The sequence below is a fragment of the Lipophrys pholis genome (assembly GCF_963383615.2).
Source record: "Lipophrys pholis genome assembly, chromosome: 8".
In the NCBI taxonomy this organism is placed as follows: Eukaryota; Metazoa; Chordata; class Actinopteri; order Blenniiformes; family Blenniidae; genus Lipophrys; species Lipophrys pholis.
The window spans coordinates 24,965,562-24,982,009 of NC_137630.1; the positions used below are offsets into that span (position 1 = coordinate 24,965,562).

The 16,448-nt window shown below is 41.2% G+C and overlaps 1 protein-coding gene across 2 annotated transcripts in view; it reads right to left on the reverse strand.

Annotated features, from left to right (window-relative positions):
• pacsin1a (protein kinase C and casein kinase substrate in neurons 1a) overlaps nucleotides 1-16,448 on the reverse strand; it is a 38,360-nt gene that overhangs the window by 10,010 nt on the left and 11,902 nt on the right. Inside the window, exons 1-4 of one of the 2 annotated variants that reach the window (XM_080468937.1) lie at nucleotides 9,439-9,703; nucleotides 3,865-3,994; nucleotides 556-712; nucleotides 201-436 (exon numbers count right to left, since the gene is read on the reverse strand). In XM_080468937.1, the coding sequence (XP_080325063.1) occupies nucleotides 201-436; nucleotides 556-712; nucleotides 3,865-3,924 (453 nt within the window). In that variant the 5' untranslated portion in view covers nucleotides 3,925-3,994; nucleotides 9,439-9,703. Of the gene's footprint in view, nucleotides 1-200; nucleotides 437-555; nucleotides 713-3,864; nucleotides 3,995-9,438; nucleotides 9,704-16,448 lie in introns of those variants that run through there. The other variant, XM_080468936.1, reaches the window with a different exon arrangement.

The following is a 16,448-nucleotide window of genomic DNA, read 5'->3' on the forward strand; positions in this document are numbered from 1 at the left end:
CTAGAATTATTGTTTGTTGATGATTATCTAACATCTAGAGGCTTTCTAAGATCATTTCAGGAGTAAATTAATGAAAGTTCATCTATTCAGCTCAAGCTCAATTTGGTTCAAATCTCAATCCCCCCCCCCCCCCCCCCCCCCAAAAAAAGTGCATTGCAAGATAAACCACACAAGCCCATCCTCTCCATCCTCTTCCTCACCTCTTTGAGCTTCTTGGCCCAGGGTTTCTGAGCCTTCTTGAAGCCTTCCTCCGCCTCCTTGGCCTCTTTGAAGCCGCCGATCATTTGCTTGTGATACGCCTCCTTCTGCCAGTTCTTCACTTTCTCAACGTCTTCGTTCATAAGGTTGTTCTTCACGTCTTGGTGCAGCTCGCTCACTTTGTCGGCCTCCGTCATCACGGCCAGCCAGGCTCTCTCCACAGAGCCGTACTGTGGGCCTGCCAGTCGGACCAGAAGATCCAAGAATCAAAACAATGTTTCCCCCATCAACTATTACACACCGAGATGCCTCGATAGGTTCACTTGTGAAGATATTAGTTCTTCTTCATTGGCTGACCTTTCTCAATGAGTTGCCTCCATCTCTTGGACCAGGCAGTGAGCTGATCGCCGTAGGCTTTTTCTATCTTGGCACGCTCTCCCAGGCAGTTCATCAGGTCATTGCAGAGCTGATGGCCGTCATTGAATCTCTTGACAGCACGTTTATAATTCCCCACCTGAGAACAGAGAAAAGTCATCGAAGGAGTGAAACCCACTGAACATTAAAGCTCACAAAATGCAGGCGGATGTGCCAAAGGTTACAGTATTTGTCAAAAGGTGATTGTTTTGCGAGTGTTTTCGACACTCATGACGTATAAATAAAAAGACTCAAGCCAACTTTTCTATTTTCTTTCTTTAAATATTTTTGCGATATAGGTTACCTGCACAGGTGATAACTATATATAAAAATCCAAAATGGTGAATGTAAATTAAAGTTTGAAGCCTGTTATATAAAACAATTCAGTCTTTAAAAGTTATTTGTGAATTTTTACGAATAAAGAAGTGTGACCCTTCTTTTATGTGCATCGACGGCAACAATGATCACAGATCCAACTAAACCTTTGCTTATTTATCCAAGAATATATATCCAAATTAAATATCTATAAATCATCAAATGTTCATTTAGATGCTTATTAAACTAACAGATGTCTAAAGTCCAGAAATAAATTAGATAGGTTGTTATTTTTTCCTTTTCAAACTCATTAACAATAGTGGGTGTGTTCGTGTGCACTTCAACAAGTGTAAAGGAAGCTTGGATCATCAGGCAGTGACGTACAGATTTATTGATTAATAAATACACTTGTAATTGATTGTTGATTGCAGACATCTACTAAATGCACATTTTAGATCCAGGTGCATCTTGTTTGATATATGTTGTCTTGTCCTCGCCTGATCAGCATGTCAGTATTCTCACAACAATTTTCTCTTCCCAAATAAAATCCTCCCACTCATTTTCTCTCACAGCATTCCACCTTAAGTGAGACTGCCTTAAAAGAAGAGCTGTGCCAGGCTGTGTGGCTCCACCTCTCTGGTGCCTGCAGGGGGCGTGAGCTCATGGTGCATGATGAAGGGAGGGCAGTAAGAGAAAGGGGGGGGGGGTTTACTCGTGCCTGTGCATGTGTAGTTATGCAATGACATGGGCTTGTGTTTGTGTGTGTGTACATGAATGTGTGTGTGCATGTTAGCTCGAACTGTGACGGCTTTAATCCTCTTGAGTGGTGTAATGCAGTCAGACAAATTCTCAGGGATGGATGACGAGGTAGAGACAGAAATACCATAGACTGGGTGTATATATATGTGTGTGTGCATCTAGGCTATGAATGCAGGCAGTCATATACAGCATCGTAGAGACAGAGCTCACGCAGAGCTCGTCTGACATGTTTGCAGGCTGCAGCGCTGCACTGTGATTGGTCCTGACGCGAGCATGCGTGTGTAGGGGCCTGATGGGGATGAGAGCTGCAGGGAAGCTGCAGGACAGGTGTTTAACATTATGAGTTTTGCCTCATGAGACAGATTGCCAAGTCACACGAACAACAACGCGTAGGCAGACTGGTTGTACACATGAAAACACACCTGAGCTCCCGTGTTTGTTCTTGTGACTGAGCATGACTGCGCTTCCTATCCACGGTGCAAAAAAAAACCAATACACAAGCCCTTCTGAGGACGCAACCTGAACATAATGCATCCTCCAAACATTCATAAACCACAAGCTGACCTAAGCGGTGCTGCTAGTGTACAGATGCTATAGGCAGGTGCTTGTGGTGAAAGGCCGCCTCAGAGCAGCTGATGACCGAAGCTCTTTGTCCGAGTCTCTGTGACTGAGAGCCCTGACACAAAGAAGAGTCTGTACTGAGGGAATTCATTATCGCTAATTTGGCAGGTTTGGAGTGCTCACACACGCAGACACATACTCAAAGAGCATTACATTGACTTCAATTTATTTCAGCGAATTTACCCACACTCCAATTCAAATCACAATTTCTGAAACCTGATCACTTCAACAGGATAGAAAATCCTTTCGGCGTCATTATTTAAACTACAGATGCTTGTTTTCTTCCTTTAAAACAAGGACATAACCTCCTATAGTGTGTGTGTGTGTGTGTGTGTGTGTGTGTGTGTGTGTGTGTGTGTGTGTGTGTGTGTGTGTGTGTGTGTGTGTGTGTGTGTGTGTGTGTGTGTGCGCGCGCGTGTGTGTGCGTGTGTGTAAACAAGTCTGCAATGAGGTCTAAACTTCAATAACTGCAACGTATAGAGGTTGTACAAGTGCAAACAGACTCGCAAAGCAGTATGTATTTGTTAAGCTGCAGGCTATAGTAACACACACTAAAATAAATACCTCTAACTATTCATGCAGTGATGAAAAGATATTAGAATGTCTGTTAATTAGAAGAGTTGTTGACGTGTCTGCAGCGGATTCCTATTGAAAATACTGTGAACACAGTAAAAAAAAAACAATTACTACTTTCATGTCTCATTTACCCAATGAGAGAACAATGGAAGCTCATCTGTTTCATGATAATATTATTTATACTATTTTGGAAAATTACAACATGTAATTACTAATGTATTTTTAAATAACCGTTTAAAAGAAATGTAAACTATTAGCCAGCTTGGCCAGAAAAAAAATAACAATAAAAACAAACAAAAAAAGCTTAGTTTACACATAAATAATCTCATTCAAAAGCATGTCACATTCACTATGTGACTCAACCTTCAGGTTTCTTCTATGTCAGGAAACACTTTTATTATTGATACAATCAATGGACAACTTATAAATGTATTAAATTGGTTTATGATTGTATGTATCTGAATTCTTGGTCATTTATTTTGTATGTGTGCGTGTTCAGTCAGGTGGTTTCCTGTCATGATTTAACAGTAATCTTTAGCACTTTTACTTAAAATGTATCAATATGTCTATCGACATCAAAGTCAGTGGCAGTACTTCTTCTAGACAAAATTGGGTTTTTTATCATGTCGTCATTCTAAAAAAAACATTCATGGCGTTAGGGTGAGATTAGGTGTTGAGAATAATCCGTGTAATTGCTTATATGTAGATTTAGTGCCGTTATAACAAGTTCTAAACCTGAACCTAAAATCGACACGAGACTCTTCCTGATCGTCTCATTTACCACTGATGTTTTTCACCAATGAAATCTAATCAGATTTTTATTTTTGGGAGAACCTACTAAAAGTAACCATTATCTCAGTTTCATGACTCCAGCAATGGCTTGATGTCTGTGGCTGAATCAATACCAAGACCAAGAGTGAGGGTGAGGGTGAGGCTTGTGTTGCGGGTTGAAAGCACGTCACAAGATCCGCGTTTCTTTACCTCCCAGAAGCTGTCCATGGTGTCGTCAGCAACGGCACATTCATCGTAGGAGCCAGACATTTTCCTGGATGTGGCAAAGCGCTCTAATGACTAAACCTGTCCTCTGCAGCAGAGCTGGGTTCCTCATGCACTGAAAGACGGGAAAGAAAAACACAATGAGGACGATGTGAGACAGTAATGTTGCACAATCACAGAAACAAAGCAGCACTGTGCGTTTCTGCAGAATTGGATAGAAGACGGTGGCCAAGTTGGCCTCGGTGTAACAGCAATGTTGCAGGAACCTTTCAGAGCGAGGGTTTCTGTTCGAGACGTTTATAATAATGAGATAAAAATAGCCTCCTTGGCCATGCGTACAGCGCCGTGCCCCGAGGAACGACGAGGGGCATCGTATATTGGTATGTCCTAGAAAAAACATTAGAGAGTGGAGCACCATACAACACTTCATTCTTTTGACATATCCCAAATGAGAGATGAATAACACACACACACACACACACACACACACACACACACACACACACACACACACACACACACACACACACACACACACACACACACACACACAGTGTGGGTGTATAAAAAGGCATGTTGGGCTCTTCTCTATGTGTTTGTTTTCGTTCTATTGAATGGACACTCTCACTCCAGTCTATGTTTACACACAAGGGGCACCTCTGGGTTGCTCCACTTTGTAAATGTGCATGCATACACTGTGTGTGTGTGTGTGTGTGTGTGTGTGTGTGTGTGTGTGTGTGTGTGTGTGTGTGTGTGTGTGTGTGTGTGTGTGTGTCCTTTAATTATGTGGTTTAATCACCAATTACTTGGCAGGTCTGTAGAACGCAGTTCTTCCCGCATTCCCTGAAGTATTTAAGGTGATTTATATTTATTTGTTTGACATGTGTTCGATGTCTTACCACCAAGGTTAAAACAGGAGAGACTGCCAGCCACTATCTTGGTATTGAACTCTGCTTGAAGGCTAATCCATTTCCCTCTCATGACTAATGCTTCTGCTCCGTCTTAGAGCTCTTCATTGCACTGCATACATGAAATGTACAGTTCATATTCATGACTACAGTTCAAAATAGGGGACGCCCAGTTTTAATGGCATTTCTGTGTTGAGTTTGCATGTTCCCCCTGTGTTAGTTTTCCCTCCCACGGTACAAAAACACTTATTTGAGACTAATTGAGGTCTCTAAATTGTGTGTAATTGTGATTGTGAGTGTATGTGACGAGCGACTCGTGCAGGGTGTCCCCTGCCTGCACTCGGAGTCAGCAGGGAATCAGCTCAAGCGCCTCACAACCCCACACTGTAGAAGGCTGAATACAACACAGATTAAAATGATTCCAGACATGGCCCAAAGGTGTAAAACGCAACCTTTAACATCAGTAATGCTTCCAATAAAAACTGACATGCAGTTTTCTTAATTGTGTTTTCATTAAAAAAAAAGGTGTTTTCCTTTGATTTTTAATGTGCAAGGTCCAAAACCCGAGCTAAGCATACCAGATCGAGGTCACAGCAGATGAAGGATGACTCGTGGCAATTACAGATTACAAACTGAGTCAGCGGTCTACAGCCGGCCGCCTCACAAGGAATATTTTTGTTCAAATATTGCCACGGCCCTTTCGTGCTTCATCCTCCGACCTCCCTTTGCACTCGAGCACATACTAATTCCTACAACATCCTCCGTCCCTGAAATGAGTCATGAGACGCAGCTTTGTGCATCTGGCTCAGTTTAAAGTGACCTGACATCGCTTCCTTTATACAGGACATAACATAATTGTCCTTGTGAGAAGAAAAAAAAAAGGGGGGGGGGGGGTTTGAAAGGACAGCACACCATAGAGCTTCTTGCATTAAAATATTATCAGAGGAGAATTTGTAATATTTGTGATTGTTTATAGTTCAGCTGGAGATCAGGTGATCAAGTCTCCAGCCCCTTCAGTGTTTTTACAGAGCATTGACTCAAACAGCCAAGCTGTAAAGCTCCTGGTTACGATCACCAGCCGTCACATCAGCCAGTGAGACTCCTCACAGTCTCAACAGTTCATTCACCAGCTACTATCAAGAGCACACGCGGTGCTGGCGCAAAATACCCAAAACTATTTCATGATTTAGATCTTTTCCTGAGAGAACATTAAACCAGACACAACTTTGGCCTTCCAGTTGCAGAGGGATGAGATAGAGTATTTTCTTTTCCCCCCAGACAATTCATCTTTTTTTCCTGAAAGCGCAGCTCCAAGGCTTCAGGGAGGAAAAAAAAACAAACATACAATATTTTCAGTCTGAGCAACAGCATCTGATACAACTGAAAACTGAACGTACTGAAGCTCCCTTGAGAGAAAAGAGCATTTCACTGAATGGAAAGGAATGGTGGAGGTTTCTTCCATCAAAAAGACAAATATTTTGTTGGTAAAGACAGACTACGACTCTACTTTAACAATCATGAATACTGCAGCTGATACAATGTAAATAATAAAGCAAATCATTTTTCACATGACTTCACTTTTGTAAAGTTAAAAAAAAAAAAAAGATGAACAACTTGGCCAACTTGTACTCTTGCATTCCGTTGCAGGATCTTTTGCTTCCGGCTCGATTCCGTCAGTCTGGAAAACACCGTCAGCAACTACCGTCTTGGAAATGGGGACATGACCCCTTTTCTGCCAACACTGAGGCGCAATATCACAATCATGAAAAATCCTCAAACCTTTAGTTTTTTTTTTTATGTGTCAGCCAAGCCGACCGTCACTGAATACACCCGATAACAGAGTGGAGCCTTCAATTACTCTTTCAGAGGGCAGCTTTAGAAATTCTGTCCTACTGACATCTAGATGTGAGGACAGATAAAACTCTCGTGTTTAAGTAATAATGGAAATATGATGCAGGTTTAGCTCTGAACGGGAATGAACGTCAAACAGCTACAGGGAAGTTCCGATATTTACTGTATTTTTCTCATTTATTTTCCTTTATCAGTGTTGTAAACCACTTTGAGACTCATATCTCTACATTTTAAAATGGTAACTGGATTTCACTTATTAACGCCTTACAGCTGTGTGAGCAGCACCAAAGTGCTTTCCATTGTTCATTACATTCACACACACATTCACACACTATGCAAGGCTTTGTCACTCCAGTGGGAGCAGTTTGGGGTTCTGTTTCTTGCCCAAGGACATTTCGGCACGTAGACAGGCAGAAATGGGAATCGTACCTGCAACCTTCCGATTGGGAGACGACCGCTCTACCAACCCAGCCATGCTGCCCAATAATTTAACTCAATTATTTACTTGTGTACAGACATGAAGGTGCTGTTAGTCTTTTCACTAAAACTTCAGCAGACAAATATATGAGTGGAGGGCCTGTGACTTACTTTATCAGGCAATATTTATTCAATTAAAACACTAATTTAGCACTTATTGTAATGAAGAATGTATCAAATTAAAGCTGCAAGCACAGTTGAACGGTTCCTCGCTACTTGCGGGACTCCAGCTGCGAATATCACCTGAATGGTGGACAGATGTGCCAACGTTTTAAAAGTTAAATGAAATTTTAAAGTCCCTCTTACCAATACGTGGCGCTATGGCTGAGAATGGTTCAGGGTTACACATCACTTCCTGTTTCATGGCGAACCATCACATATCATTAGATCGCCATTGCAAAGCCCTTTGAGATTATAGTTACATTTTGATAAGTTTTAATCAGGAAGGCCTGTTGTATATACTGGCCACGTTTCAGGACTCTAGGAATCATCTCCTTGGAGGATTGTGTTTCACACGTTTCATGCATAACGCACAAAAGCAGACTTCCTGTTTGGTTTAGAGTATCTGTGTCAATGACATTGTTGTGCAGCTCGACATGCTGCATATGTCTACCAAATTTCTTGGACATCGGTGAAACGTGTTAAACGTGTCGCCCGTAGTAGATGTTACATATGTGAAAACAATGTAGGGGGCGCTATAAAGCCATGTTGCCAGACACTTGCGCAATGACCATAAAACTTTAACTGGGTCACCACTTCTGCCGTGTGTGCACATTTTCAAGAAAGATTGAGCACGTTTAAGTTGTCACAGTAACATTATAATAATAATTCCTTGCATTCCAGTAGGGTCTGGCCCAGCTCTGCTCGGACCCTAAAAAGCTGTAGTGTAACACATGCATCTGTTGAAAGCTCTATAGATTATACACCGATCCCACAAAAATATCTTGAATTATAATTTTTGTGAAACTGAATTAAAAGATAAATTTAGCTTTTGATGCCTCATCTTAAAACACATTGGTTTGTTGATTCATGCTTATCTAAAACTGATTTAAAGATGTATTGATAAAGATAAGGTTGAATGAAATGAACAAGGATTTAGTTATCCTCCAGGGAGCTTTGAGCACATTATGTACACATGCATAGACGTTACCTCCTCTGAACTACATTCACTGAACACAATTTTTCTTTTTTTACAAATATTAAAGTATGGAAACTCTATATTATACAAAGTTGACTGCAGCGTCGAACACGGTTTTGTGCGGCGAGAAAGTTAATCAGCCCTAAAGTAGCAGCTCCTAATCCCACAAATGCTATTGGTCCAGCCACCCGTCTGTCAGTTTAATCAGCCAACGGGTCCCGCTGTCCGTGACTACAATACAGAGTTACATCAAAGCCATTTAAGCTTTGGCACAGGTCCAGAATCCCTGAACATAACAAAAGTAATGCATTCATAGGATTAGTTTAGCTCAAACTTACCATTATAACACAATGTTGATGCTTAGAAAGCATTTGGGTTCAACAAATAATTATGAATTTATTATTATTACACTTGCCTGAACAGATCATTTTAAAATAGATAAAACTTTCAGAACAGTTTTGATCAAGTATTAAGTGTTTAAGCAGGTTAAAAAAAAAAATGGATGGACAATGGATGATCGTCTGTACTCCTATTATTGTGACACACACCCTGTTATGTCAAAAGACGGCGTGGGCATAAATGTTCGTCAGCCTCAGTTTACCAGGTCAGAATGCAGAGAAAAGTCACACTTTCAGTCCACTGTGGGAGGGTGTTGTATGTCCCATGACACAGACAAAGGTTGGGGGTGGGATAAGCATTCTGGAGAGGGGCTTATTGCACAGCTATTGAGGTCAATCCACCTCAATGACTGTGAGCACACCTCCCATTCCCCAGGGCATTAACCAGTGACCAAGTCATGCTAAAGACAGACAGCGATTAATTTTTTTTATTCCCCCCCGAGATTGCTTCAGTTTGGTACAGATGTTCATGTGTAATGAGGGGGGGGAAAAAATGTGTGATGATTGAACAAAGCATAATACATAAATGAAAGTAGTAAAATACCAGCTGTCTGTGCAGTAAACATTCACCCATTTGGATGCATCTCTCAGTTTGAAGCCACTAACAACCCACTCGTTGTGCACGACGCTTGCTATCAAAGCCACCTCTTTGTTAATCTCAAGTCTTTTAGGAGCTTGTTGTGATTGCAGAGGCAGCGTTGATGTGCGAGCTGGCAAGAACAAAGTACTACAATCCAAACTTTTTTGCACATTTGTCGGTCACCACTAACAATGCACAGCCACTTACCATAGTTGACTCCATCATTGCAAAAAGAAAAAGTAAAAAGTAAAACAGTTCCCACAGTTGTAATCAAATGCAACTTCCTTAAAATGACAAAGTCCCAATAATATGTATGGATTTGCAGTCCGAATTTGTCCTTCACTGGACAATAGAAGATGTGTTCATGATATTTTTGCAGCTTTGGGGTCTGTGACCAAATCGAACCCAGAGAGGACGATAAGTCCGACCAAACAAGAAATGTCTCAGAGGCTGAGGGATAATCCTGCACTGTGCCATTTGAATAGCTTTAGAGGGGGAGGAGGCTCACCAGGAAGAAGAGCAAAGAAGAGGATAGGACGAGTAAGACGGAAAGAAAAGAAAAGAGAGCTCTGGTCTTCACATGAAGCCGGGAATCATTACATTTTATTAAGTGAAACACATCTGTAAGATCTTTTCCCAGATTAGAATTCGTTTTACAGGAGTTTCCAGGGTAGTACGTGTACACTGCACAATGCACTCGGAGCTCACGGTAACATGACATAAGATAAATACTGCAGGAACTTGAGTGCTTTCAAGAGAGTTAAAGAGAAACCCTGATTCTTATGAGACAAATGTTCCCGACACGGTCAGAAGGTCCAGTGTTGACGAGCCTTCTAGAGGCACTGAATGGGAACCACAACAAACTCGTAAGCTTGTTACAGTAAGAAGATTTTCTCCGGACGAACTAACTTTACTCCAGCACATTAGCATGTTCACTGTCTCCACTGTGATTAGACAACAGCAATGTAAGAAGAGGACTACTTTGGTAATATTTCTCAGCTTTCGTTCCACTTGAAAACCCAGTCAATTATTGTGTGATTAGACAGAAATAAAAGCAACAGTTAATGTCCTCATGTGCAGTCAGTCTCCGTTTCTCTGTTGATTGCATTTGATAAGCACAGCATGTCCTCCCTCCTCTATTGACTGAAGAAAAAAAAAAAGAAGAAAAAAAAAAAAGACGACCCACATGGATAGAGAGACAGAGGGAGGTCTTTCATTGAGAAATGGCAAAAGAGAGAGTGACAGAGCGAAAAGAGTGAGAGCGAGCCGCAGAGGAGGCGACATGGAGGCAGTTGACAGGAGGAGAGGCAAAAAGCTGAGGGAAAGATATAGTGAGCTTGGGCCATACTGTGGAGCCGGTCAAGCAGCCCGACTGTTCCTGAGTGGAATAGAAAAAAGAGAGAGAGAGAGAGAGAGAGAGAGAGAGCCATGGAGGCAGAACGGCAGCTGAGCACATCAGCACAGTGATGTGATTCATCTCACGGTGCAGCATGGAGTAAGCAGCCTGGTGGACGTTGCCAGGAGACAGAGCGGCCTTGTGCAGACTTCACACACGCCGTAACAACCGAGGCCGTCATTAGGCCGGCCATGTGACCCCCGCGCTTTGGACAAGAGCAAGAAAGGCTGGCATGGCACTGCAGCATCACAGGCAAAGTTGGTGGAAGCCTTCGAGTGTGCTCGTGTAATAAAGTGAGGAAGAGAGGGTGGTGCAAAAGAGACACGTTCCTTCAAAAGACATGTAGTAACCAGAGACATGAAAAGAGGCGGCATGGCAGAGGTGGAGATACGAAGGAGCGGGGAGGAGAAAGCAAACCGGGAAGGTTTTCTGTTGTGTTGCAGTCATCAGCTGAATGTGGAAAACACTGTGTACTGCAGAGGGCACGAACCAGGAGAGTCAAATGTGAACTGACATGTCGATCCAGACGGGGAGCCGCTAACATAATTTAGGGGGGAGAAGGAAAAAAATAAAAGAAGCCCTCATGTGCACGCTGCAGTGTTTGGGCTAACTGCTAACACAAAATATAAAAAAGACACTATGGAAAAATAGAAGAGAATGTGATTATTCAGAATTGTCAGTTAACATTTATGTGGAAATAAATGAGCACAATATATAGTTTTGATTTTCTTGATGTCCACATTTATAATTATGCACATGGTTTACTCATTTGAGATTGCATTTTAGAGAAAGCCAACTATATTTTAATTACCATGAAGTTTACTCAAAGTTGCCTTTTCAACAGTATTTCCATATATTCAGATTATACCTCTGTATGTATTCTTGTATAGAAAATTCAGTATAAAAACATTTCTTTGTGACCAAGGACACAAATTCAGATTCTCAGAGTTTACTCCCCATGGTTTATTATTTCTCAAATAACATCTTTTCCGCAATAAATGAAATAAATAACTTCAAATTCTCTGAGATGAAATAATTATAAAAAATATAGAAAAATCAACTGCAACAGTTCCTTTTTCAATGAAGACTTACTGAATGATTAAAAGATAATATGAAATAATGACCTGAAAACCTGTAGCTTATGAGTTTTCTATTTATGTGATAATGTAAATAAAGGTGTAGCCTCATGAAGATAACAATTTAACAAACATAAAGTATCTACACATCTATATATCAATATTTTCAGATATTATCTGACAGTGTGGATGGCGATTGAAGATTACATCAAATTCCATCCATCCATCCGTCCGTTCCACTTTATCCTCGGCTAACTACAAGTAAAAGCAGGATACAACATGGGACAAGTCAGCAGTGCTTCACAGGAAAAATACAGTCAGACACTCATAATCATGCTTACAGGTAATTGAGACACCGGTTCACCTCTAATGCATGTTTTTTGGACTGCGGGTGGAAACAGGAGAACCCTGAGAAAACCTACGTACAGGATTCACACACAAACTAGAAAAAGCCTCAAACTGCTGTGCTACACAGTATATTGCTGTTGCAAAATCAAACAAATCACTCTATAAAAAAAAAAAAAAAAAAAAAAGTATTTTTGCTGTGCATACTGAATGAATCACCAGATATTCCATTTTCTGGAAGAATGCAAACGCATCAAAAGCTAATATTTACCTCGATATTTATTTAAGAAAAAAAAAAAAAAATTAAAAAAATATATATATATACAGTATATATATAGAGAGAGAGAGAAGACTCAACCTCATGTCACCTTTGAAACTACAAATGTATAAAACAGTAGATCTGGTAAGAAGATGACATTTTGATGATTATATTTACAGATCATCAGCTGCTGAAATGCAATGTGAGATAGGCACAATATACACAGCTGTGGAGGTAAGGGCACTCAAAGGAATTCACGCAAATATTTCCTCAGATCATCCCCCGTTAAACAATTTGGAAAATCTAAAGAAGAATCATCAGTCATCAGCACGTAACCTGATGATGGTGATGCTTTTTGCCACACGGTTCCACTGTGATGAAGACACACTCGATTCTAATAACCTGAAGCACCACAATGTCACTTTCAATCTGTCAAGCTCATCAGAAGCTCTGCTCATAAAGAAATAAAAAGAATGTCTTATCAAAACTACCGATGAGACACATTTCACTCTGCCTTCTGGTTCTTTCATTTGACTGCAGCTGCCAGCCTTTTTGTGAAGTAACATTTGAGTCTAAGTTGGGCTTCGCCGGTGCAGCTAGCTGTGTGGATCACCACTTCAAACACAAGCGCAGGATGACTCAGCGATCTGATTATGAATGCCTTTGGTGATGCTCCGGGTCGCTGCGCACACACACGCATGCACAAAAATCATCTACTTTTTTTTTAATTTCCTTTTTTTTTTTATCAATGTTCCTGGTGAGGGGCACACTGTGTTTCCCTTTTTTTTTTTAAATCAATATTTTGTGTGAGTCAGCCAGGTGTGTTATTGCTCCAAGAACAGCGGAAAGCACAGTGTTTCCTCTGCAGTGAGATGGAAAGAATTAAACAGAAGGAAAAAAAAACTGTGGTATTAATATTTCGTGGCATTTATGTCTGGATTGCTCTCTTGGTCGCTCCTCTCCCACACGGAGATCAGAGGTCAGCGGTCACATGCAGCTGTTAGCGGCTGAAACGCCATGCTGACTGTCATCTGACCTGCTATGAAATAACTCAGCACTCTGGTCGAGTCTCCCGTATGTGGATCGGTGCAAGGACTATTCAATGTCACAGGAGGAGGACGGTAAAGGCTTTACACTCTGAGTAACGACTGAAATAGTCAGACGAAACTAACAGAAATAGTATTTCTAAGTGTGCATTCCAGGAAAGAGGCCGATATCACAACCAGGACATTTAAGCATTTCAGAGCTGCAGGATGAATTCATAACGACGTCCACACAAGCAAAAATGATATTTATCTGAGATGGATTGTAAAATACCATAGAAGAATACATTATCCTCGTCTATATCATAGCACATTAAGAAATACAACCGTCTACCTGTGCAATCAATTCACTTATAGGGATTCAATGGGCATTTGAGTCCAAATATTTAAATGCCAACATACTAATGTTCTTACTGGAATGTAAACTGGAAATGTGCAACGTCCATCTCGATCCGTCAACGTCTGGAGGCGCATCTATTAGATTGAGACCGAGGAGGTCATCAGAGTACAGTGAACTTGTTCTTGTTGTTAATGAGAAACTACATTGCTGGTGTACTGATGATACTTCAGCTGTGAAGTAGATGATACATGCCACAATACTCAGGTCTATAGTCAAGATTTCACCCTCTTGTGCCTTCAGACCTTGATTGTATCAGGTCATTTAGTGAAAACGTTATTTACCTTCTCAACTACTCTGTTCTCAAGGTGGACCTTCTTAATTCTGTCAAACATTGAATTGACTTCTGAATCCTAACGGATCGGAAGTTTGAAAAGACCAGACCATAAGGCTCCAACAGCAATGCCACAATTCAATTCATCCACTTTTCTGCTTTGATGACCACACGTCCACACGTCTGAAAACACTAGATTCCTGCCATGTGTCTGATATTAGGTTGATCTAATGTTGTTGAAGATTATATTGACTATGTGAGGGCTGTATTTTTTACCTGGTGTCTTCCAGCTTTTCAATCCAGTTGTTATTGAATTAACAGTCTTAATTAATTAATGTGATTTCTTAATCACATGAATTCGTAATTATGACCACTGGGTGTTATTTTCAGACTTTTCCCCCCATTTCAATAGTGAAATTTAAGTATTTGGCCAGAGCACAAATGTGTGAGTAATTATAAACTCGTTTCTGCTAGAACCTGTATCAATAATTAAATGCCGATATGCAAACTTGCAGATGAAGAACATGGTGCACATCTGGATATTCATCATGCTTTTGTCACTGCAAACATGTTGGAGGATTGTAAAGTGTTAAATCACCGCGTCATAATGAGCTTGCATGAATGACTGAGTGAAAAAATGTAAAGCTGAATGATTTATGCCAGAGAGAGAGAGAGAGAGAGAGAGAGAGAGAGAGAGAGACTATTGAGTGTCTTGGATCAACCAAATCCATCCTCAAACAAAGCTCTGAGTGTAAACATAGATTTCACAACAGGCAGCTCATATCACACGTACAAGCAGACAAACGCACACATTCCTGTGACTATGTCCTTGTGGGGTCCTCTGCCAATATGGCCAAACTCCAACCATCCAGAATAAACGACTAACCCAAGCTTCAACCTTACTGTCACCTTAAATCCACTTCTAATGCTTTGTAACATGGATCCACAAATCCGTGTGCTCTTGGTTTTTTTTTTTTTGGGGGGGGGGGGCCCACAAAACGGGAAATACAAGAACACACACACACACGCAGTGTTGTGATTTAATACAGTGTCCCGAGTGCTGCTGCAGTGGTTATGTAACTATCGAGCCTCTTGCCACAAGCCTCTTGGTGACAGTGGTGAAGTCAGGGGGGAGAAGCAATGAAGGGAGGGCAGAGAGAGGGAGAGAGAGAGAGAGAGAGAGAGAGAGAGAGGAGGCAGAGCTGAGCAGGGGAGGGGGAGAAGACAGACATATTGTGATGGGCCGTGGTGATGAAGAAATGAGCTGCCGACGGGTAGCGGTGGCTGCGAGATGGAGCAGAGAGGATGGAGGGGCTGTGGTAGCAGGCCAGCGTCTCCTCATGTTCAGACAGACACTAAAAACAAATGAGCAAGGCAGTAGTCAATCTGTGAGCATAGCTCTTTAGACACACCAGCTTTCCGCCGTCTTATCATTTCGCTGCCAGACGCCGTCCTGAATACTGATGGGCTCCCTCATAATGCGGCGCCCGTACATGTGTGCATGCGAGTTTAAGAGGAGGGGGGAGGAGTTTCAGGGAGAGGGAACGTGTGGCAGATTATTTTCACTAAAAGACCACATAATATTATATACTGCATTTGTTTAAACATGCATTCACCAATCCAGCAGATATGCCTGTATGATGCGGTGTGATCCAGTACAACTCGGCCCTGAAGCAGGAGTTTAACCATTTTCAAGATCTTTTTTACATAGATCCTTTACCAGGCTGTTCTAATCAACCAAGTGTCACGTTGCTGCTTTTGCTGAACTTTCTGACACATTCATTTGGTTCAGGGGTCTTCAGGTTCCTTTTAAACAATCTCAGGTCAGTTTAAGGAGAGCGAGTTCAGTTTACAGAATGCATGTGTACCACAAATTGTTTGAGTCAATGGATCTGCTGTTAAACTGTAGTAGGACTCCAATTTAAGTGCAGAGATCTGCTTCAAAACTTTCTGGTATGGTTTGATGAATCCAGGTGTTACAAATAGTTCCGAGTCGTGTTCTAATGGCCTGGATCTTGTTTGACATATCCTTGTGTACTTTATGAAGAACCCAGTGCTCATCACAGCAAAAAATTCTGAAGTAGTTTAAAGCTCTAGTCTGGTATGAAGAGTCTAGTCTTTTAATGAATCAAGGCCTGGTTTCTAGAATTCACCTGACGTATAGAGGGAACAAAAGGCCCGCTTTGAAGAGACCAGGCCTGGATTAAAGCACCAGAGTTTTGATAAGATAATCTTATTACAAGGCTGAGTAAAGATCCATGTATGTATTGTTATTAGGTGTAAAAATTCAATTGAACTTTAAAGACTTCAAGTGAAGTTTAAAGTCTTTAAAATGTGGTCTGAAATGTCCAAGTATTTTTAAATTGAAATTAGTCAAATGAGTCTTTCCTGTTAAAAAAACAAACAAAAAGTTTTTCCATTGCTTAT